Source organism: Delphinus delphis, chromosome 1 (assembly GCF_949987515.2).
Source record: "Delphinus delphis chromosome 1, mDelDel1.2, whole genome shotgun sequence".
In the NCBI taxonomy this organism is placed as follows: domain Eukaryota; kingdom Metazoa; phylum Chordata; class Mammalia; order Artiodactyla; family Delphinidae; genus Delphinus; species Delphinus delphis.
The window spans coordinates 6,316,198-6,341,425 of record NC_082683.1 but is presented as its reverse complement, the minus strand read 5'-3'; the positions used below and the strand labels follow the sequence as shown (position 1 = coordinate 6,341,425).

General features: G+C 40.6%; 1 protein-coding gene and 1 pseudogene across 4 annotated transcripts in view; one reads left to right on the top strand and one right to left on the bottom strand.

The window, feature by feature from the left end:
- The window catches only part of RERE (arginine-glutamic acid dipeptide repeats), a 426,753-nt gene that overhangs the window by 260,380 nt on the left and 141,145 nt on the right, over positions 1–25,228 (top strand). For all 4 annotated transcript variants that reach the window (XM_060013632.2, XM_060013629.2, XM_060013619.2 and 1 more), the window contains one exon: positions 5,865–5,969. In XM_060013632.2, the coding sequence (XP_059869615.1) occupies positions 5,865–5,969 (105 nt within the window). The remainder of the gene's footprint in view (positions 1–5,864; positions 5,970–25,228) is intronic.
- On the bottom strand, positions 19,167–19,459 carry LOC132436778 (large ribosomal subunit protein eL37 pseudogene; annotated as a pseudogene).

The window sequence follows — 25,228 nt, the reverse complement described above, 5'->3', positions numbered from 1 at the left end:
CCAATTCTATGGTACACATAACTTAGTTTCAGAATTTGTAACCCATGTGCCTGTGAGAAGCACGTTTACTGACTACATTTTTGTCTTTAGTCTTATGTATAGTATATAGGCAAGAGCCTGTTTTCTAAAGTTGCTCAGGTCAGTTCTGTTTTTCGTTTTTCGTAGCTCCTTAGGTGTGGTTGTGTTACTCATTTGTAATATAGCTGGGTTCATTCTTTAGACTTTGCATTCTATTTTTGGTTCCTCTTGGTTGATTTGGACTGTCTGTTTATTTTCTGGGTAAGGAAGGGTTTGTGAACTATTGCTGTGGCTCACAGGGTCAGAGCTATAAGAAGATACAGTCTTCAGCCCCCCTACCTGCTATAGATGACTGATGCTTTTACTTCTTAATTTATCCTTCTTGCATTTTCTTTTCACAAATGAGCAAATACATGTCTATTTTCTTATAACTTCTTCTTTCTTATGTGAGGGGTAGCATACTATAGATAGTCTTTTGTGCTTTGCTTTTTTTCACTTAGCGGTATGTTCTGGAAGTTGCTCCTCAGAGCTCATTCTCCTTCATAGCTGTGTAGTACTCTGTTTTGTGGGTGTACTGTGGTTTCTTCACCTGCTGTCTTGTGTATATGCATGTAGGTTGTCAATGAGTGAGTTTGAGCATATTTTTGTCTATATTTTTGTGAATTGTCTGTTCATGTCTTTTCTGTTGGGTTGTTGTCTTTTTGTCTCTCACTTTTTAAAAGTTCTTAATATGCCTGTTGCAAGTATTCCCTCAGGACTTTGAGTCATAGTTAGAAAGCCTTGCCCTACACCACTTTTTAAAGATAAATTCTACCCAGCTGCCCCAGTACCATTTACTGTCTTTACCTCAGTGGTTTGAGATGCCACCTTTGTCATATATTACTTTCCATATGTATTCTGGACTTGATATTCTATTTCCTATTGTCTAGATATGTGCTGGCACTACACTCTTAATTATAGAGGCTTTATAGTATGTCTTAATGTCTGATAGGGCTAGCTCCCCCCCCTTTTTAGTTATTTGATTTTTCCACATGAATATTAGTAGAACTTGTTTTATTCCATAAAATAGCTAGCTGGTGTTTGTATTAGGATTGCCTTGAATTTATAGATCAAGTTTGGAGAAATGCTATGTTGAGTTTTCCTATCCAGGTGTTTTCCCATTTGTTTGTATTTACTTTTGTGTCTTTGAGGAGTGTTTAAGAATTTTCCTCAAACATTTAAGAAAATTAAATTTAAAAGTGGAGAGGCAGAGGGGCTTCAGTGGAAGTAATGTTGTATATTGTTATACTTAGAGCAGTCGCTAGAAAACTATGTGGAGTGATAACACTCGGAATACCATAAATAAATCAAGATGAAATCCTAAAAAAATGTTCAGATAACCCACAGGAGGGCGAGAGAAACAAGAACTAGAAATAGAAAAGAAACTTAAAAAAGAAAAGGTACTATGCCTGTCATTAATCAAATGGCTTACAATAGACACGATGCTGACCTGTCTCAAAATCTTTTTTCCCCTTGTTTCCGGGTAAGAGTGACAGTAATAGCTGTAAACAGACAAGCTACCGTAAGCAGTCTTTGTGAGCTTGTGCACCTCTTCACGAGTTTCTTTGAGGTTCGCATATGTCTGGGGGTGTATGAAGACTCGCTCAATTATGGGTACAGTTTAAGGGAATGAATTTCTGGGCCACAGTTTCCATTTGTATTTCTCTGCTTGCCTGAGGAGGTTCTCTCCTCTTTTTCATCCCCTTCAGATGGCCTTCTCCCACCAGGCACAGGACTCTAGATGGTGCAGTGCCCAGGGCGTAACTGGGGGGCGTCACAGCAAAGCACTACTTGAACAAGTCTTTTCCAGGGAGCCCTTGTTACTGCTGAATAAAAGGACCCTAAGACATGGTGCTTCCCTGTCTTTAGTCTTATTTCTGGTAACAGTGAAGATATGGGGAATGCAGAACCTGAGGAAGCTGGGAAAGCAGCTGTTTCAGCAAGGTGGACATGATTGCAGTTTTCTCTTAACAGTCTCTCTGCCTCCATTTCACAAACTGTCAAATAATATACTGTTTTGAGCAAGAGCATGGTGAAAAGAGAGCCCTGGAGAAAGACACTGAGTGCTTAAAATGGTACACATGTACACACTTTTACTTTAAAGTGTAAGCACTACTCTTCAGCAAGAGGCGATATGAAGAATATTTCAGAACGGATGGCAGCCAGTCAGAACCAGCCACGGTCAGCCTCCCGGCCCCTGTCAGCCCTGTCTTCCACTCTGCTTTGCTATTGCGGGCCCCTTACCCGGCAGGGATAGACACTTCCAAGAGCCACAGCTATATGCTAGTGACTGGTGTTTTATTTTCTCCCAATGCTTTTTTTTTAATATACAGAAAAATTCAGATTTTAAGTTTACATTTCCATAAATTTTGGCAAATTTGTTTGACACTAAACAAGGCATGGGATATTCTCATCATCCCAGAAAGTTCCCTTCAGCTCCTGTTCTCTCTAAACTTCCCAGAAACAACCACTATTCTCATTTCTCCTACCATAAATTCCTTTTTGCTGTTCTAGAACTTCATATAAATGGAATCATACAGTATGTAGTTTTTTTGTGTCTGGCTTCTTTTACTCAACATTTAATTTTTGAGATTTTTCTTGATGGGTTATGTATCAGTAGCTCTTTTCTATATGTTGTTGTGTAGTAATCTCATTGTAAATTATACAATACTTTGTTTACCCGTTTCTTTGTTGATGGACATTTGGTTTGTATTTAGGCTAGTATGAATAAAGCAGTTATGAACAACAACAAAAGCACAGTGAAGGAAATAATAATGATAAAAGCAGAAATTAATGGGGAAAAACATTAGATCTAATTAATCAAATGCTTTAAGAAATTCTAGTATTTTATTCAAAAATACCTTATGGGGCTTCCCTGGTGGCGCAGTGGTTGAGAGTCCGCCTGCCAATGCAGGGGACACGGGTTCGTGTCCCGGTTTGGGAAGATCCCACATGCCGCGGAGCGGCTGGGCCCATAATCCATGGCCACTGAGCCTGCGCGTCCAGAGCCTGTGCTCCGCAGCGGGAGAGGCCACAACAGTGAGAGGCCTGCGTAACGCAAAAAAAAAAAAAAAACCTTATGGCCAACTGGGATTTATTCCAGGCATGCAAGGTAGGTTTACTATTCAAGACTCTGTTAACATCTAATAGCATGTTAATAAGTCTAAGGAAGAAACCTGTCTCCTAAGCGATGATTATGATACGGTTATTCTAAAGCTATTTAATGGGAACACCTGGGAGGCTTTTCCACTAAGGTCAGGAACAAGGTGAGGATGTCCTTTATTTCCACTACTTTCCACATTTTTATTGTATTAGAGGTGCAACTTAGAGGCTTAAGAAAGGGTAAAGAAAAAGTGAAACTATGTGTATTTGCAAATAAAGTTAGCATGTTGGGAAGACCTCAGAGAATCAGTGATTAAGCTCTATCAAATGCTAAAAAATTTTGTTGAGTAGCAGGATATAAAATTAACATACAAAGATCAATACCCTTCACATAACCAAACGGGAAGCAAATAGAGGACACAGTGGTAGATAAAATCCCGTTTATTACAGCTTCATAGTAGTTTATCATATGATAGCCTTCTCTTCCTACTGCTTTGGATTTTCCCTAAGCCAGTTGTGTTGCCCTTCCCTGGGAACATTTTGGCAGTGTTTTTGATGGTCACAATGATGTGTGTGGGTGCTCTGCGGTAGAGGCCAGGGATGCTGCTAAATACAGGATAGCTGCCAACAACGAAGGATTGATGTCTAAAATGCCAGTAGTGCTGAGACTGGGAAACCTTGTCTTAAACATAACTGATTTCCAATGCTTGTGTTTAGAATTGTGGGTTAGAGGAGTTTCTATGTGTTTAATTAATTAATTATTCAAGTTTAAGGATAAACTTAAATTTGAGTAATAATCAAGAATAATAAAGGAAGAATTGCTTTCCTTTAGTAATGGACAATGATGAAGTAATTGATTTTGCACAGCGCGGAGCAGTGTACAACGTTTCATAGACTTCTCATTTGATCTTCGTAATATTTTTATGAGATAGGTATAATAGATGTACTTATCTCTGGTTAACTGATAAAGGGACTTACTTATTTCTTCTAGGCTTCAGGGATGAATCATTTCTGATAGATGGGTGATTAGTTGCAGAGCGAGTGCATTGTTCATCTAAAAAGTTGTCTTACCTGCCTATCCTTTTCCAGGAGCTCATTTTAGTTCCAGTTAAATACTAGAAGGATAGGTCCTGGGCCTGGAGAGTTGATACCTAGTCCATTTTTTCCTTTAATTGTATCGTGTTACCTACAAATCAGTGCTTCCAACAGAACTTGCCACGATGATGGAAATGTTATATAAATCTGTGCTGTTTGAGATGGTAGCCACTGGCTACATGTGGCTATTTAAATATACATTAATTGAGATTAAATAAAATTTAAAATTCATTTCTCTTCACTTATACCAGCCATATTTTAAGTGCTCAATAACCCTACATTATCTTCTAATCAGTAGTATCCAAAGGAACTTTAAGAAATCAGTAGTATTTTTGTTTAATTTTTAAAATGGAGCTTGTCTCAGCTCATCTTATCTTCTGCCCAGTACTGAGGCTTTGGTCACAGATTACTTAAGCCCTGTGGGAAAGGAGGATTTTTAATTGCTTTTCAATTTGTTAGGAAGTGAATGAATGTCCATCCCCATGTTGATATCCCTCAGTTTCTTTCACTAACACCTTGGCAATTAGCACATGTGTGTGTTGTTGACATGCCAACTCATGGAGTCCTTCTGGGAATGGAATGCCTGCTCACGCAGTGGGAGGTCACATCCCTGGAAGCATCTTGCAGGTTCTGTTGATGTGCCTTTGATCCTCCAATTCCATCTACTCTAATCATAGCCTTTGGCTTCCAGTTGATGTTAAAGTTGCTTCCTGTAACTGCTGAGGGAGTTGAAATTCTGAAAACCTCCCTGCCTTCTTTGGAACCCTGGAATTTCTCTCAGCACTCCTGTATGTATGTAGGTGTGTATAGTGGGATGGTGGGTCCTACTGCATGGTATAATGTAAATGACATTTATATTTGGTGCGTGGAAACGCTGCTTAAGGAGTTGTGTAGTATTGTAGAGTTTTCAGCTATATTGTGGTTTAACTTTTGTTAGTAGATGAACCTGGAAACCTTACTGCTCTAGTATTTCCACGGGAAAGCATTTTCCAGCTTAGTCAGTTAATGTTACCTGAAAATTTGGGAAGTGTGTGTTTGTATATTAGAACCCATCTATATATTTAAAATTAAAATTTCTCTAGGTTTTAATTTCCAAGACAGTTTATTTCTTCCACACTCAGAAGAAAAATATTTAACAGTTACACATTCTCCTTTTCGTAAGGTAGCAGGAAGAAAAGGCCCATTTTGCTTTGATGATTTACAGAGACTTTAGATGGATTTTTTTTTTTTTGGTAAAGTAATGTAACTGTGGTTTAAATTTTTGCCCATCATTTCTAGTTTAATATCTTTTCATCACAATCCTGCCCTCAATTTGTCTTTGTGGTTTGATTAATTTTATTCTAAGACTAAAAGGCTGAGATAAAAGCAGTTAAGTTGTAGGTTAAAGCAGTCATGAAACAAAAAAATATAATATTGGACATTTTCTTATTTTGGGGGGTGAACTCCTGTTTTTCTGAACAGATACTTAAACAGTTTGTAGCCATATTCTACATGTTCTTAGAATACCATGGATTTAGTTACATCTTCCCCCACCTCTGCTTTTCTAGTAGTATTATGGTTTGCAAAGCTGTTGAGGACATTACTAACATTTTTTGTTCATTTATTTTCAGAGGGAAGTGCAACATCTCCCATTTTTCTGACATATTTGCTGCTAGAGAGTTTAAAGCCCGAGTGGATTCATTTTTCTACATATTAGGCTACAACCCTGAGACGAGGTAAGTGAGTCACTGGGTCCCACTCCGTGAGAACTTTGGCTTTTTTCACATGCCTGGGTATGTCTGTGTATACTTCTGGGCATATACTGATAAGATGGAAAAAAGGACACAAAGTCCTGTAGTAAATAAACCTCTTTGGGAGGAGTTGTAGTACTTAATGTCTTTGGTGTCTTTAGCAGCTTATTGTTTGCTTTTTTGTTGTTGTTAAGAAAAGGAAAAGTAAGACAGTTTGGGTTTGGAGAGGGCAAGAAAAGACAGATGTTTAGTTGGTGTGTGTTTTGAACTTATTATGAATTGTACCCTCATGCCCATTCAGTCAAGCCTTCCATACCTTACTGAAAACACCTAGGACATTATGGAAAGTTCGTTGATTAGTAATTTGTTCACTTAATAAAACCCCAGGAACACTCACTGAAATACCTCTAGTAAGACTGCTGGTATGAGATGGACACATCCAGTTCTCAACTGTCTTGGTAAGATCTATATCACAGGTAGAATTATTATTTTTTAAATGAAAAGCAATAGAGTCAAAATAATTTAACAGAAAGAATTCTTTCTTTATGTCTCTGATAGGCTGTAGTTTTAACTCAGCCCATGGAAGAACTTCTGTAAGAGTATATGTGTTCATATTTATCTTGTATCAATCATGTGACTGTTTTATTAAGGATTTGAAAAAACAGAGAAGGTTATTAGGCGATCAGGTAGTCTGTGCACAGGACAGTCAGGACATAATCTAAAACTATAAGGACTGAGAAAGAAATAAAAGATGCTTGGCTCAAGGAAGTTAGTAGAAAGAAGTACATTAAGTATAATTGGCAGATGGGTACCGCTTGAGTGAAAACCTCTTCATGGAGGATGCTGAGAAATTATATGTAAAATTTAGAATGTTGCTGTTCAGACCGTCAAACTAGGGTCAATAAAAGGCAACATATTCTTTGTTGTGGTTGTAAGAGGCTGCATAAAGCTCTATTGGGACATATACATGTGTCTCTCTCCATATATATACTAGACAACAACTATGCTCACCTTTTTTGCTTACCTTTTTTTCTTTAAAAAACAGTGACTTTGAGCTTTTGTTTTCATTTTCAAAAGTATGCCCTATTCCAATGGCAAAGAAGCTGATCAATGGTAATATTTCAAAAGCATCTTATATTGTGAAATGTTTATATTACATATGCATTTATTAACTGCCTGGACATGTCTTCCTGTTGCCCAAGTGAAGTGTTGGACACTCCGAGTTGGGTTTCTGTCTGGATACACAGTAGCCTGTTGCTTCAGTGACACCATATTTATTTAACTATTTGATAGGTGGCTGTCATATTGCACAAGTTAGATTGTTTCAGGGAATTGACCAAATAGCTTTTGAGTTTTAAGTGTTTAGCTCTTGGGTTCATAATAGCCAAGCAGGTTTACTTTTCACTAGTTTTGGTTATACACCTGTTTTTGCTGAATGTTCATTTAAAGTGATATGTAACTTATCTGTGTAAGCTGGAGACTCACACAGGTTCTTGTCTCATTTTTTATTGTATGTTACTGGTAGTCATTCAGAGTGATACTTCCCATCAGTTTTGTTTTAAACTATTGGTTAGGCATGCGATAGAGGAATATATTATTACTTATCTCACCCGAAAAAGCAACACAGAGACATACCTGTAGCAGCGTGTTTACAGGATCTGCATCCTGAAGCACTTCTTTAGTGCTTTGACCTTAGTCCCGTTTGTTCATTTCTGTGGCTCTGTTCCCCGAGTCCAGCTTGTGCTTGGCATAGTGGAAGTGCTTGGGGGTTGTTGGATGAATTGAAGTGAACAAATATTTGAATGTCTACTTATTAGTGATAAGTCTGTGGCAGGTCTCAAACTTCTCACAGAGTGAGTGTGAAAATTTGCAGTGATAAAGCCAGTGTGGCCCAAGCTCACTGGCTTCACCATGAGCACTACTTTCTACCTCTGAAGTTTGGGGTTTGGTGCACACTTCCCATAGCTGCCCAAATTATCAACACTGTGTGTGTGATTTAACAGAGTATAGAAAACTGTTTCCTCCACCTGGCTTATGCACAGCCCAGTCCTTCGAATGCTTGGGGTGCATGCCCTTGCAGAACTTACCTCTGTTTCTGTCTTTGTTTCAGGTCTGTGAGGGATGGGGCAGTGTGATGAGCTGGTCTCCCTCATTTTAGATGAGTGAGACTAGCATGTAACTGTGGCTGTGTGGTGCTGTGTGCTGACTTGTTTTGCCCTGAGTCATCTGGGGAGGAATGTCAGACCGTTCTAATAATCTCGTGAGATGGCGCGTTGATCAGTAAGACCACTGGAAGTTAAAGAATGGTGATTCTGTGACTCCAGACTTTGACGACTGTTCCCCTCCCCTTAAATAACGTGTGAACTCTAACTGAGCAATTAAAACTGAAGTTTAAGATAGAGTTGTTTCTCATAGCAAATTTTCTGATAGTAGTTAAAAGTTGACTTATGTAATTTTCCATAATTTTTTTAGCATCTTAGCTGGCACTGAATGATTGGGGTTTTTTTTCCTCTCACATTTGTCACAGATCCTTTTAAAACCCCAATATCTGGCTACCTCCCCCCCACCACCTACTTATTTATTATATTTCTGAATATCGTGCCTTATCAGGGACCTGGTTGTCCAGAACTTTTTGGTTTGGTTGGCGAGCTAGTGGGGAACAGACTTTTATGAATTCTTTGGTCCATTGCCTTTAAAATTTGGAGAGGGTGGATTTCTTGTAGTCGGCATAGAATTACTTCGGTGTTATTAGGTATAAATTTATATTTCATTAATTATTTTTTTCTACTCAGAGTACTGATCATTACTATCAGTAAAGCATCCACAATAATACAGGTTCATAATCTCTTATTTTCAATTCTGAAATCTGAAAGCTCTGAGGATCAAAACATTTTTATGCTAAGTTGGGTGCTGAAATTCATTTGACCCTGAGGTCAAACTTGACCTGAACTGATGTGAGACTTTTTGTATTCTTTATTCAGTTCACTTTGTGTGGATTTGCACAGCTTTTACTACAAAGGTACCGATGTGATAGAATAGGGATTATTGCTCAGACACTGCTGTGGCATTACCCTGGTATATTCCCTGTAGTACCTTCTAAATCCAAAAATTTCTCAATTCTGAAAATCTTCTGGTCCTAAGGATCTTAGCTTAGGGGTTGTAACGCTGTGTTCCTGCTACCCACGACATTTAAGGAGCAAAACTTGGGCAAAAAATGTGGGGGCAGATGTTTCTAGCTTCAGGTAGAATTCAGGCTACGGGGGGCTGGTAGGTGAGAGAGGGCTTGAACCTTTGGTAATTGGGCTTTGCTTTTGGAATTTGTTTTGACGTTTCTGCACTCAGGGAGTGTTCACTGTTGCTCAATAAATAAGATTCACTCCAAATTTACTTCTGCAGTCAGCATACTCTGAACATAATGTCATCATGTTCTCATTTTCTTTGAAGGGTATGATCCAAAATCTAGTGAGAAACTTTAAAGTCAATAAATTTCAGCTCAGAGGTCTTAGTACATAAAGCCAGTAATCCTTATACATGAACTTGACCAAAACACCAGCATACTTGGTTGAACTAAAGTAGGTTGGTTCAAAACAATAAATAAATAAGGTAGGTTGGTTCTAGCTTGTAAAAAGAGCTGAGCATAGAGACCGGTTACATCTGTCCTTTTATTCTCCTTGTTGCTTTTTTATTTGTCTAGTACCTCATGGCCATTTAATCTGACTGCTTGATCCTTTTAAGACCAACAGCATGGAAGGATCTCCCCTTTTGGACGCAGGCAGCCTGGGTTCTGATTCTGTGCTCCCACTTCATCTTTGTGTCCATGGGTAAAGGTTGTACTTCCTGGACTGTGTTTTCCTCTTTAATAAAAATGGGGAAACAAAAACAGGGTAGCTTTTGTAAACTGTCATGTTTTTTTGTTCCTTTTCGGGAATTGCAAAAATAATTATAAATTTTCTTTTGAAGAAGAGATTGAGAAGTATCTTTTTTTTTTTTTAAACTCCGTAAAATGTTAAATCCAAAAGCAAAGTATGAACTACTTCCCAAGATGTCTTGATTCTACCAGGTAGATCATTAACCATCTGGTTGTTTCTGCTGACATGTGGAGGTCTGAGCACTGGGGATTCTTGCCTCTGCTTGGAATATCAATTATAAAGTTCCTTGAATATATACGGTTGCTAAAAATGTAGGGTAAATTTCTTCACTGACCATGATGAAACTGACTCAACAATTAAAATAAATACGTGAGTAGTGTTGATGGGAAATAATACATTTCTACAGTCAGGATATTTTATTGAAAATTTGAGAACCAAAATTGAAAAAAAAATTTTATTGAGAAAGAGGTTTGGGCTTTTTATAGCAAACGAGCCTGTCCTCTTTGTAGCGTGGAGGGTTTACTGAGTTTTTGGTTGTCCTTTCCCCCATCTTCCCATCCCTCCACCTCTGCAGGTTCGGCCTATTAGCCAGTGCCTTTTTTATTGTGCTTTGACCTTTTCTGAGTCTATACCTTTCATTTCTTAGGAAAGTTCTCCTTACCTTTCTGCCTCAGGCCAGTGAGTTAGGAGGGGAAGGAAGTAATAGTGAATGGAGTCCCAGTAAGAACAAGTTTGCAGAGTGGCTACTTGAGAGGAGGTGCCTTTATTTTTAAATTATTAAGAGTGAATTTTACCAGGAACCAGTCCCTTTGTTTCCCTTTGCTAAATAAGAGTTCCTTGGGTCCCTAATGGGCGCAGTGGTTAAGAATCCGCCTGCTAAGGCAGGGGGACACGGGCTCGAGCCCTGGTCCGGGAAGATCCCACATGCTGCGGAGCAACTAAGCCCGTGGGCCACAACTACTGAGCCCACGAGCCACAACTACTGAAGCCTGCGTGCCTAGAGCCCATGCTCCACAACAAGAGAAGCCACTGCAATGAGAAGCCCGCACACTGCAATGAAGAGTAGCTTCCGCTCGCCGCAACTAGAGAAAGCCTGTGTGCAGCAACGAAGACCCAATGTGGCCAAAAAAGTAAAATAGAATGTAGTATTCTGTGTATAGGTGGTCGCGGAGCAGTCCCGCGCTCTAATGCTAGTTTTATGTAAGTGTCAGTGGTCTCATCAGAGGCTTGGTCTGCAGCATGAAAAATCTGATTATATTCTTGGTTCTTTGCTTCTTGAACATGAGCCTTCTCTTGTTTAATCAGGTGGAAAACAAGTTGAGGGCTCAGATCTCATCTTCTGTCTTACCCAGGAGAGAATGTCCCTGGTCACCTGTGATCACCTGAATTCACCTGTGCCCTCTCTGCTTTTCTTCTTCTTCCAGGAAGCAGGTTTTTTTTTTTTTTTAAAGCAATATTGAGGCTTAAGTATTATTATTCTTATATTTAGAAGTAATCATAAACCGAGGCACTTGCAAGAATTTATATATATAATCTCCCCCATTACAGTGGCAATAATGTTACTGATAATAGCTATAGTTAGTGAGCACTGTGCACCTGGCACTGTGCTGAGTGTTTTACTTGTATGATTCATCTTTCTTTACTTCGTTTTGAAACAGTCTTGACCATACAGAACAGTTGCCAGTGCACTAGAAGATCTTTGCTTAACTGAACCATTTGAAAATAAGTTGTCACCATGAGGCTATATCACACTCTAATACTTCGTGTATTTCCTGTGAACAGGGGCATTTTTCTTGCATAACCACAATATAGCCTTCAAAATCAGGAAATTACCAAGTAAATATTAATGCCCTGGAATTCTCAGACCCCACTCAAGTTTTATAACAAAAGGCTATAGCAAAAGGAATCCAGTTCAGCATTATGTATTTGGTTGTCATATGTGTGTTTAGTCTCCTTCAAGCTGGAAAAGTTTCTCAGTCTTTCCTTCACTTCATGACATTGGTACTTTGGAAGATTATATAGGCTAATTATTTTGTAGACTGTCCCTCAGTTTGCATTTATGATGTTTTCTTTTTTTTTTTTTTTTTTTTTTTTACATCTTTATTGGGGTATAATTACTTTACAATGGTGTGTTAGTTTCTGCTTATGATGTTTGCTTATCATTGCATTTATATCGTCTATCTTTGACAGGGACAGTACAAAAGTCATGTGTTCTTTTTCCTGCATCCGTTAGGTGCTACACAATTCTAGTTTGTCCCACTGCTGGTAATGTTCACGGTGATACATTGAATAAGGTGGTGTCTGCCAGGCTTTGCGATTGTACAATTTCTCTTTTTCCTTTTATAATTTTTTTTTTAAATCGGGTTACAGTTGCTTTACAATGCTGTGTTAGTCGCTGCTGTACAGCAGAGTGAATCAGCTATATATATACATGTAGGTATATATACCCCATCTAGGCCACCACAGAGCACCGAGCTGAGCTCCCTGTGCTGTACGGCCGGTTCCCACCAGCTATCCGTTTTACACCTGGTCGTGCACATACGCCACTCCCAGTCTCCCAGTGCATCGCCCCACCCCCACCCGTGTCCACACGTCCCTTAGTGACCATTCTGTAGGTGGTTGTTTTGAGACCCTGTAGATGCTTTCTTCCTCATCAAACTTCGAATTATTCATGTATCCATGGCAGGGTGGACTAATGGCTGCCAGTTTTATCCAGTTGTTCATAATCTGTTACTACCATTTTGAGGTCAGATTGTGCCAAATTTTGGAGAATGATACTTAGGAACCCAGATCTGGTGCTCGGTATGCTCATTACTTTGTATCACTGTTCTCAGGCCTTCTGCATGAACAGAGCTTGGGGGCTGAGGGGAAGGGAGGTAATGCACACTTTTACATCTACTTCCATATCTGTGTGTATGTGTATCCATGAGTTCACACCAAATTTTCCAACTCTAATCCAATAATACAAGATTCCTGCAAGTTTTTTTTCCCTTTTTCCTTATTTGTAATTCTCACCTTTAACAGTAGAAAACCTCATCTCATTGTCCTTAATATCTTTACTTCCAATTTCCTATCCCAGACTCTGCTCTCTCTCACACATGGATGGGTTTTGACATCTTAAGCTGTATTTTTAGTAGGTTTATCTGTTGATATTTCTTAGTGCCACCTCAAGGAATCAAATTTATAACATCATCTGTTCAAGACGTATGCGATAACAACTACTACTACCATGAAGTGAAGGCTCACTCTGTCCTGGATTGTTTAGTTTTTAATTCCCGTAAAAGCTCATTGAAGTTGGTATTATCTTTATTTTATAAATGAGGAAAACGAAAATCGATATTATATTAAACAGCTGCCTAAGGTTAGTAAACAGGAAATCCCAGCCCTGTTTGACTCAAAACCTTGTGCTCTTAACTTCTATGATTTCATCGTAGATTGATTCATATACAGCGTATTTTCTTCTGGCTGTGTTAGAAAATAACTTTTAGTCTTTCTAATGAAGAGAAAAACACGTGCTTACCAGAAAATAATGACAAATTCAAAAATTAAAGAAGCAAACTGTTATAATAATTCTATAACCTATATTTGTGTTTTTCCTTGAATATACATCTTTGTGCACCTGTATAGGTATATGTGTATGTTTTAAGATTATAATTAAAATATTGTTTATACATAATTTACAAATAATCACGCATTCCTCTATTCGTTCATCATCTTCTGTTTTGAACATAGTACCACGTCATTAAACGTGGTCAAATAACATTGTGACCATCTTTTTTCAACATAGATATTTATACTTCGGCTGTAAAGTGACAATCTAGATCTCCCTTATCTCAGTTAATTTGGATTTGAGACATTTCAAAATTCACTTCTGTTTTAGTGAAGTCAACTTTTCTACTCATCACAACTCATTGTCTGTATAGCTTTTGGGGGTGAGAAGCTAGAGCTGGATACGAACATTTTCTTGTTCACTTTTCCTCTGTCATCGCATTTGCACTCTCAGAACATTTACCTGTGATGGCAAGTACTGGAGACAGTTGGGATGAGAATACGTGTATATTTGGAAACACAGCTGACTGAAGATGAAAGAACTTTAGTAAAATAGGACCAAAACCCAGATTTGATAATTCCAAAAACCGTTTGCCAGTAAACATATACAAATACTGAATAAAATACAACAAATCTTTTAAATGCAGAGCTGAGCTCGCAAGAATTAAGAGAAACTGAAAAGTTCAGCAGCCTGCGGTGAGAGGGGTCGGGCCATTTGCTCATCTTCTTCACATGGTGTCTTTGGTTTTAACACGCACCAGGTACAGGAGATGGGGTCCTGATCTCAAGGATTTAGGGAGTTGGAGCTGAGAGCCTGTATAAAGTTAGGACCATCGAAGGCCTATTCTTTTGGTGGAAGGGTGAACTAGGTAACATATCTGGAACTAGAAGGAAATGACAGGGAAACCTGTCTGTGTTTGGTACTCCAGACCAAAAAAGGAAGAGGAGGAATAGAAGGAGAACTCCCCTTATAACTCATAACTTTGGGCCTTGCCCCCAAGACAATTGGGGCTTGAATTTGTACTCTTGAAAAATACGAGACGGACTTCCCTGGTGGCGCAGTGGTTAAGAATCCGCCTGCCAATGCAGGCGACACGGGTTCGAGCCCTGGTCCGGGAAGATCCCACATGCCGCGGAGCAACTAAGTGTATGCGCCACAGCTACTGAGCCTGCGCTCTAAAGCCCGCGAGCCACAACTACTGAGCCTGTGCTCTAGAGCCCGTGCTCCGCAACAAGAGAAGCCACCGCAGTGAGAAGCCCGAACACCGCAATGAAGAGTAGCCCCCGCTTGCCACAACCAGAGAAAGCCCGCGCGCAGCAGCGAAGACCTGATGCTGTCAAAAACAAGCAAACAAACAAATAAATAAATTTATTATACATAAAAGAAGAAAAATACAAGAACTCCAGGATGAGAATATAATGTAAAAAGTGGTTTCGGGCTTCCCTGGTGGCGCAGCGGTTGAGAGTCCGCCTGCTGATGCAGGGGACACGGGTTCGTGCCCCGGTCCGGGAAGATCCCACATGCCGTGGAGCGGCTGGGCCCATGAGCCATGGCCACTGAGCCTGCGCGTCCGGAGCCTGTGCTCCACAACGGGAGAGGCCACAACAGTGAGAGGCCCGCGTACCGCAGAAAAGGAAAAAAAAAAGAAGGTCTTGTGCCAGTGAGCTGCCCTGGACACCTGACAGAAACATGTACAATTTTGGAGGAAGGACACACTCTCATTGAAGAACCTGTAGGGTATATACAGGTAAAATATCTTTGAATGCTGAGCTCACTGTCAAAAATTGCAAAATGTTGGAGGAAACTATGTGTCTTCAACTTGAATCAGATAAAATAAATGGTAAGATACACATTTAAGAACTTCAGTGCTAGAACTGTCAGGAAGAGACGATGTAATAGGCTTGAACGAAATAGAACTTTCATTTCTCTCTCATATAAGCAAAGTTTCAAAGGAAGCAGTCCTAGGCTGGTATTGGGCTCTGCAGATACCAGGGGCCACCTCTGTACCCTTAACTTCAGCCGTGACCTTGTGCTCAAGGAGGTGATGGAATGGTAGCCGTAACATCCAGATTGAAGGCTGGAAGAAAGAGGAAGTGGGTAAAAGAAGCATGCCTTCTCCCTTTAAAGGCAGTTTCCATAATTTGTACAGGACTTTTCCTTTTCTTCTCATTAGAACAAAAAGAAAAAAACCAGACTCACGCTTTACAGGTGAATTCTACCACCGTTCTAGAAAACAGAGAAAGAAGGTGTAGGTTCCCCAAGTTATTTTATGAGGCAAGTAAAACCTTTATTCCAAAACCAGATTGAAAAGTAAGATTTATAGGTCAGTTTTACTTACGAACATGCATTTAAAATGTTTAAATAAAATATTGGGAAATGGAATCTGGCAAAGCATTAAAAATATACTTGTTCAAGTTGGGTTTATAGAATACATGAATGGTTTAATAGTAATTTATCTGTTAACATTTTACCATTTTTTAACATATTGAAGAAGAAAGTATATACAGTCATCTTGATGTAGAAAAAGCACTTGATAAAATTCAACACCCATTCAGTACTTGCAGGGTGGGAGGTTCTTAGCAAGTTAACTGTAGAGTGCAGCTTCCTTATTCTGACGAATACTTACTGAAAACCTGCAGCAAACACCGTACTTAAAGGCAGAGTGTTGGAAATACTCTCTGTAAAATCAGAGACAATAGAAAGGTTCCCATGACCATCAAGACATGAAAATATACGAGGATCGGGAATGAAGAAATGAACCTTTATTAAAGGTGGTGCAATAATTTTTACCATAGAAAATCTGAGAAAATCTGTGAACAAATGGTTAGAACCGGTAAGATAAATCAGCATGCTTACTGGATATAAGATCATTATAAATACAAAGCTCAGTTCCATTTGCGCACCAGGGACAATTTCAAAGTAACGTTTAAACAAGCTGTTTCTGAAACCTTTTCTCTCGAAGGGAAGTTAGTACTAATTAAAAGTCAAATAGAATATCTTTCTTCCAGTGAGTGTTTTTCTCTAGAGTTTCCTGAATGTTAACATTTCATTGCTAATTTTGTTTTATAACTTCTTTTTTTAAAAATTATTTATTTTATTTATTTATTTTTGGCTGCGTTGGGTCTTCATTGCTGCGCGCGAGCTTCCTCTAGTTGCAGCGAGCAGGGGCTACTCTTCATCGCGGTGCGTGGGCTTCTTATTGCAGTGGCTTCTCTTGTTGTGGAGCATGGGCTCTAGGCACGCATGTTTCAGTAGTTGTGGCTCGCGGGCTCTAGAGCGCAGGCTCAGTAGTTGTGGTGCATGGGCTTAGTTGCTCCACGCATGTGGGATCTTCCTGGACCAGGGCTTGAACCTATGTCCCCTGCATCGGCAGACTGTGCCACCAGGGAAGCCCCGTTATAACTTCTTGTTAGTAAATAAAACATTTTTCTATTTCTGGAGAGTAGAAAACACTTCAAAATTAAATCCAGGAAATTTCCATGTTGCAGCTCTTACTTTACCTTTGATAAACGTAAATGTTCTGCTCACTAAACATTAAGTATTATAGTGGCAGAGTGATTATTCAGTTGGCTTTTATATAATAAACGTTTATAATTTTAGAAAGAATCTATTAGTGTAATATATGCATTTCACCTGCTCAGCTCCCCTTTAATGTATTTGGAAGTTTTAACCCTTCACTTGTTGTTCACTAAGGAGTAATTGGAGGAGAGAGGGAGGTCTAGGATCCAGAGGCAATGTAGATGTACCAGGATCACCGGCCTTCTGGGGAGACCTAGCAGTAGGCCTCAGAAGGAAGCACTAGGGCAACCCACGTGCAAGTTGCATGCAAATCCCTGCCGGCAGCCAAATGACAAGTTAGGGCAACATGGTGGCAGGAATGAGGTCCAGGCAGGTTGTTCAGTAAGGAAGTAGCTAGTGTTCAAGACAACCAGTGGAAATAAGAAGCCCTGGGTCTTGGAGGCCTGTAAGTACTGAGTAAAGTTCCAAGGTGTCCTCAGCTCCAGACAAGGACTGGTCTGGGCAAACAGAGCCCGCCTCTAGAATTGAAATGTATGGTTAAAAGCGGCACACTGGCTCACTTAACTTTCAGGTTTTAGAGCTCCTTGATTTTCTCTGATGAGGAGGAGGGCTGATCGCATACTCTGAGGTTGGGTTGAATTTAGAGCTAGCTGGTTCTTAAGTGGATTCAGTTTGGGGATTTGAGCACTATGGAAGCAGGTGGGCAGGCAGGTCACTCATTGCCACTGGTGTGTCTGGTCTCCAGATTCCATGAAGATTGATGATTGAAGGCTAGTATAAATATTTTTTGTTTCATGTATTGAAAATTTTTTAGTTGGCATTTCATGTACATAACTTAAAAAAGAGTTACAAGGTTAGTACATAGAACTCTCGTGTATCTTCCATCCATTTCACCAATTGTTACATTTTGCCATATTTGCTTTATTATTTTATTTGCATTGATTTTAGTTTATGTAGTATTATTTAATTATCTTTTAAACCTTATTACAGATTTGCTTTATTATCTCTGTTTTTGCCCATTATTTTCTGTGTTTGCCATCTTTGCTTAATTATCCTCTCTATAGTATTTTCCTTTCCTGAACCATTTAGGAATGGATTGCAGATATCAAGCTTCTTTTCTCCCAGATATTTGAATGTCCAAGAACAAGGACATTCTCTTACATAACCATAGTATGGTTATCAAAATCAGGAGAGTTAACATCGATGTAATACCATGTAGTCTAACACAGTCCACACTCACGTTTTGCCAGTTTTTCTAATACTGACCTTCATAGTAATTCCCCCCCATGATCATGCATTGGTGTTTAGTTGTTGTATTGCTTTAATATCCTTTGCCTCTCTTTGTTTTCATAATATGTTTCCTAACCTTTTTTTTGTTTTTTTCCCCATGATATTGACATTTTTGAAGAGTATATTTTCAAATATTATTCAGTTTGGTTTGTTTGATGTTTCCTCATGATTAGATTTAGCTTATGTAATTCTTTTATGTATAAATTATGTGTAAGTGACATTATGCTCTCGGTGCATCCGATTTTTTTTTGGAAGCACAAAACAGGAGAGTTGGGGGGTTCCAATAAAGGAGATTTTGATACTCTCCTTGACCCTAAGGAGCTTAACATCTCTTAAGAGAGTTGCGGCACCCCAGAGAAGGGTGCGGCGAGCTGAGGTGCAGCAGGAGGACAGCAGAGCTGTCTGAGGTTTCCAAGGTGCTCCTAGGAAAGAGGCGTCTCCAGAGAGGGGCTGGCTGGAGCTGTGCCAGAGAGGATGCATTCTCCACGTGGAAGAGAAGAGGCCTTGGGAGTGAGCTCCAGGGTGTGCTGCTGCTGAGGGGTCACGGGAGAAGGGGTGTCTGTCCAAGTGGTATGTAAAGGACAGCTGTGAGGACACAGTGTCAGCAAAGACAATGAAGAGAGTGTTGCAGTAGGCCGGGGTCACAACTGGGATCCAGTATCACAGAGAACAGGCCATAGGCTGTTGGTAACTTGCCCTTAGTGTCACTCAGGGCATTTTGTGGGACTGAGATTATAGTCCCCATTTGTTGACTTGCTATCCCAATAACCGGTTTTATGCTGTACTCCATGGAACAGTTACTGTGGTTTTTCAGAGTAAAGATGAATTTATTAAATTATTATTTTATGCTGAGTACTGCAAGTAAGCTATTTATGTGTGAAAGGGCTTGGTGGTTTTGTTTTGTTTTGTTTTTTTAAACCAGAACATTTTTTGTGTGACTAATTGTTGAAATCCTTAAGAGGAGCTGGATGTTGCAACAGCTGCCCTCTTGGGTTTAGGTGTTGTTCCTTCATGGAATGCATGCCTGAATCTGCGGTATACAGTTTTTAGGTGCCTCATTCGACCAGTCCCGGTGGTGTCTCGTCTTTCAGCTTTAGCACTCCCGCTACACTTTCTCTTTCACGTGGCAGGGGAGCCACATTTGCCACAGGTGGGCTTCTTAAGGTGGTAGGCCTTAGAGCCACAGCGGCGGCACACATGTGCGTCTCATTCCAACGCTTTCCAAATGATGACCCTCCCTTCGTCATCTCGCTTCTGGTGTTTTTTTTTTTTTTTTAATGCACTTTTGAAGGAAACAGTTTGGTGGTCATATTCATGCTATTTGCTGCTATGTTCTAGTTCAGTTGCTCTTGTTTTTAGAAAGTCTTTTTCTCTGGGCTGTTTCTAGTCACACACTTTTGGGGACGTGTTGTCTTACGCACCAGCCGGGAAGATGATATTCCAGCCACATGACGCTTGCTTCATGTGCTGGGTCAAAGGTGAAACCTGTTTAAGTGTATTTGGCATTTCTTGTGTAAATTACATTTTTTAGCATGATGAGCGTTTTTTATTTAATCATAGTCTCAATTTGGTTGATCTGAAAGCATAACCGGGCTCCAAGGAAGTGGAATAGGTCCTGCGTTTACTTTAGGAATCTTGAGGACGCTGAGTATCCTTCTAAGCAGGTTTTAATTTCTTCTCATTCCGTTACATTTGTGGGAAACAGAATTGGCACTGCTCTTTCCTACCCTCTCTTGTCCTTTGTAAATTTGGGGGAGTTTCATGGTCTTTCTTTTCTTTTTAAATTATAACTATACAGAATCATTTCTTGGTTTGCAAATGGAAACTAAGCCCACATACACATCCAGAACTAGGATTTCTTATATGGCTGACAGACCAGCTTGCCTTTGGTGGAGGTGGAGGTTGGGGGAGAGAGCATAAAATGTGTTTTTAAGGATTTTAACAGGAAATGTGTTGGCTGGTGCTTGGGCAGTATGAACAGTTTGTAGTGCTCAGTATGACTGGGATGGTGTGGTCTTGCTAATGTGGCTTTGGAAATTGCTTCCGATTAAATTTTTAAATGAATTTAGCTTCATGGACAGTGTTACAGAGAATTGCCTAGAGTTCTGAATCAAGAGGCCTAAACTGAGATTTTTTTTGGGTGCTTGGGTATTTGTTGGCAGGGTGCTTGTTCTTTGGCCTCTTGATTTGAACTTTCATGCCCTTTTTATTGCTAGGAGTGCATTCCTTATGCTATACACCTCTGATTGGGTTAGTATCTCTTTAGGAGATGTTTTTATTTATTATTTAAGTGATTTTAGAGCTTCTTATCGAAGGGAGATTAAGCTCTTTGCCTGAAATCCAGTATTCTTTAGACACTCTGCTTGCTACATCATCCGCACTGTGTTTGTGGCTGCAGTGATACCCAGTACTCCATAACTTTGCCAGGATTGTTCGTGTGACCTTTTTCCAAATGTTTAAAGTTTTCAAAAAGAAATTTGTGGGGTTGCTTCCCTTAGGTAGCTACTGCTGTGTTTTTAAATAGACTGCAGTATTCCTGTTCGCTAATCCTATGTATAGTCATTCATATCTGTGTTTTTTCATTCTGTTCCTTCTTGATGATCTCTCTGTTTAAAACATAATTTATTTATTTATTTTTTAAAAAGACAAAACAGAACTTGCTGTTGTCTTGACAGAGCAGGGCATCTGTCTGCAGCCTCTCAGTGGCTCGGCCTGCGAGTTCCCTAATGTTGGCCGTCTGGGATCCCCTTTCTGCAGCCCCACTTCCCTGCACACTAGCTTGGTGTGCGGGGAGAAGCTGCCTCGTCTGTTGGCTGGGCTTTATTTACGGAAACAGCAGGGTTGAGATTGATTGCGTTGAGAGACAGTGTATGGATGAGGGAGGGTCACAGCACATGCTCAGTCCTGTCAGTGTGAGGGGGAGTTTCTGCGTCCTGCGTGAAGGCTTAGGTCACAGCACAAGCTCAGTGCGAGCTCTGCGAGGTCTCTCAGACCGCATGTGCCTCCATTTTGAGTTGCTAGAGTAGAAAGGGCAGAGTTTGCACAGTAAGCGGAGGCGCAGGGCGCAGCTACACTCACCAGGGCCTCTGTTAGGCATGGACCATGCATTCAGCCCCTGCAGGTAGGCTGTCTTCCTCCGGCCTCACTGAAAGAGTGTGATGGTTTTGCTGCGCTCTCTCACTTCTGAGGATGTTCATGAATCATTTCATCATTCATAGTGCATGTTCCTGCGAGCCTTGAATTCAGCCCTGGCTGGCCGTGTAGGTGGTGGTGCAAAGCGTGAGATCAGAGCTGAGAATGGAACGGGGTATACTCAGAGATGCATTAAGCAAACGCAGAGCGTCGTGGTCCCTCTGGTCCCTGTCCTCTTCCCCTTTCCCTCACCTCTTCCTCTCCGGGTGCAGTTTCAGCCCGAGCCTTTCTGGGTGCCGGGTGCCGAGCCTGTTTGCCTTCAGACACCTGCAGAGCAAACCTGTAGGCTGCCGGGCTGCGTGGGGCTGGTCGGGATGCCTGGGCCCCCGAGCGGCTCTGTTTGGACGATTTAGGAAGGGTGGTAGGTGGGCAGCTATTGGTTGCTTTGAAGGTGGGTGGAACTTGTTTTGATTGAGAGCCTGTTTGCCAGAGCAAATTATAATTCTCGTGATCTTTTTCTGAAGCCTGAAATAGTGCATGCGTCTTGACCTGTGCAGGGAACAGTTATGGATTATGGTTGCAACAATATCACCTTAAAATGGATTTTTTAAGAAATGAAAGGTTATGTCACATCATTTTCTATTGCTTCCAAGTCCATCCTGTCTTTTGGAGCTTATGGAAGATTTCTTGGCAATTAAAAACGAAAAATTGTTCGCCATGACATTTGTGTTAGAAGTTGAGGTTTCAGGTTTTTTTGTTCGTTCTGTTTGTTTTAGCAAAAGGTGCCATTTGTTGTGTATGTGTATTTTGTTGTGTGACTTGCGAGTTCTGCAGGAGAGGAGTGACAGGAGGAGTTGATGCCTGAGAAGGTGGAGGCGTCTACAAGGCCAGGTTTTGTGCCCACTGCTTGATGGGACCGGACACCAGTCTTTTCTGTGAGGGGCAGTTATGCTTTTTGTGCGTCCTGTTTGCAGACTGGGCTCAGACAGATGGCTCTCAACATAGTTAACTTAGGGAGCCAATCATAATATGCAGATTTAGGACAAGTTGAATTCTTCCCCAAGTAGATATTAAGAGAAGTTTTTGAATTATATTAATTGTCCCTTTTTGTTTCCTCTCCCCTTTTTTCATCTGATAGAAGTTGGAAAAAATTTTGAAGTGACGCTTAAGTTTTGTGTCTTTGTGAGGATGAAAGGAAGCATACAATATAGAAGAATGTGCAAGTGAGAAACTCTCAGAGGATAGGGAAGAAATTTACTGTACGCTCATGATAGAGGGAGAAATTCTTCATGTGAGCCCTTCGTTGTATATGAATACGGAGCTGGGCATGGCTAACTCCTGTTCGAGGAGGCCCCTGATTTTGGCGGAAAGTTTAGGAAGGCTAACGATGAATTATAGCCACCGAAAATGTTACTGAAGTATAATCTGGCTTCTGGAAGGTTCGATTTGGGGATTGTGATTAAGGAGGTGAATTATACGGGGATAATTTAGGGTTATTGCACTTATTACCTACGATTTTTAATTCTCTTTTCCGTTTCTGTGAGGGCTGTCCTCCCCTTTTGGTCACATTTATTTGAACATTGCCTTCGGGAGTTTGGGGCAGATAAGCACTTTTACTTTTCCCCACGCCACGTAACACTGCTGCTGGGACTTGCCATCTTTCACTTCACTTAGAAGCACCTTTACTCTTCCTTCTGGCTCGTCTCCTGTGAGTGTGAGGTCACCCTTTCTCTAGACTGCAGGAGCTGGACGCCGCAGCCCTTGATGGGAGGCCTGCAGGACTCAAGTTTCTGCCTCGTTTCAGAAGCCCACCGTTTGAGTCGGGAATACTTGTTAGGAAAACAGTTGTGGAACTGCCTTTCTGTTGTAGAATCTTTACTTCTTCTTAAACTTTTTTTACATTTGGCAAATCAGATGTGAACAGGAGGCTGTACCGGTGGCTGAATCAACTCTGGCCGAGTCCTCCCGCTTGGCTGGCTGGTGGTCTGTGAAGCTCGCCTGCAGCCACCTGATTGGACGGCGAGGACTTGTAGTTGCCACCGGGGTCTGTGGGGACCCTTTGTTGTTAAGAGCCGAGTTCCTATGTTTCAGATCCACTAAAGTGAGTCACTAGAGCTTTATCTTACGTGCCATGCATTTGTACTACATTTTCCCGTTTTAGGAAAATATTTTTGGAAGGTTATTTGCTGACCAGCCGCCTTCCGCTCTGAGGCTTCCAGGCTTGTCTGGTGGTGGTAGAGGTAAAGGCGCAGCGCACAGGAAGTCGTTCCCTTGTTTGGGGATGTTGTCTAGGGCCCGGGTGGCGTGGACATCGGAAAGAGGGTGATTAGCTTCATTGTGGCTTCTTGTTCCCCTCCTGCTGGGCTTCAAGAGTATCAGGAAATGCTGGTGAAGAGAGACAGTGTGTGTTTCCAAAAGAATGTAAAAGTAAGAGCTCCCCCAAATATTATCTTTTTATTAGCTTTTCTTGTCGTTACACCAGCATCTTGAGTCAGAATCTGAGGTTGACCCTTACATTTAAAGTGTTCCTCTGTCAACATAAATTTTGCAGAGTCTGGGAATCCACTCATAACGTACCCCTGCTGTTGACCACTTCCTAGACTCTTGTCTGGTGTGTTAGCTTAAGAATTAACTGAAACACACTGATACACCTACAACCTGATATTCACCATGTCTGTGATTCTTCGGTTGTTCATTGGTCCTGATCCTTCTTCCTTCTGAATTCGTTTTCAGCTTTTGTTTTAATTTTTGGTCATTACTGGACTAAGTCGTCCTTCCACCAGAAAGACGTTCATTCTAAAGCTGTGAAACAACAATCTGACAAAACGAAAGAGGAAATAGAAAATACGGGGTAAGGGGAGATTTGAAATTATTTGTGCACCTCCTCCCAAGCTGACGGCCGTCTCTATTGAGCAGTTTCTGACAGGGTGGGTGACAAGTCGTTGAACATTTCTTTAAAGCAAATCTGAAAGAAAACGAATCTAGTCTCTTACATGTATGCTCTGTGATACTTTGGATCTAAGCTAAAACAGTTCATTTGAATTTAGTTGGGATACTTAGACCTCCTATCAGAGTTCTTTGAACTGTGCTTTATTTGTGACGATTTGATTGATTGTCTTCCTTAGTGGACTTCAAGCCTCTGGAGCACAGACCATGCGCTCAGTTCCCAGGAGAGTGTCTGACCAATGGGCCTCTGGCATAAATATGTTGAATTAAATGAGTGGCATCTGTGGTAAGAGAGAAAACTAGATTTGGAGCTAGATGATATGGTTCAAATTCTACTTAATAAGTGACATTGGACAAGCTGTGATGTTGGATAAGTTCCTTCCTTTCTCTGAACCTCTGTTTTCTCATGGGTCATATGGGGGTGAATATTTCTCACAGTTGTTAGAAAGATTGGAAGAGAATGATATGAAAGTGCCTGGCACATAGTTTATCAGTGTATTACTGTTATGAATTCAAAGTCCAAGTCTACGGTCTTATGTAGGTGTAGTTATCTTAACAACATCTCTATTTTTTGGTCAACCTGTTCATCTAAGACAATCTTAGGAACTGTGTTAGGAATTATGGTAATTAAATTAGTGGCCAGTATGTTTGACCAGCATTCTTCTTATGCTTTTTGGGTGTTTATATTTTTCTTTACAGTTCTTAAAGTTTTTTAAAAAGCTTTACTTCCATATCGTGTAACATTTGGTGTATGCAGCATTAAATGTTGTTCTTTTCTTGCCAGTCTCTCTAATACAGTGGGATGAGTATGTGTCTGATACAGTGGGATGAGTATGTGGCTGATACAGTGGGATGAGTATGTGTCTGATACAGTGGGATGAGTATGTGTCTGATACAGTGGGATGAGTATGTGTCTGATACAGTGGGATGAGTATGTG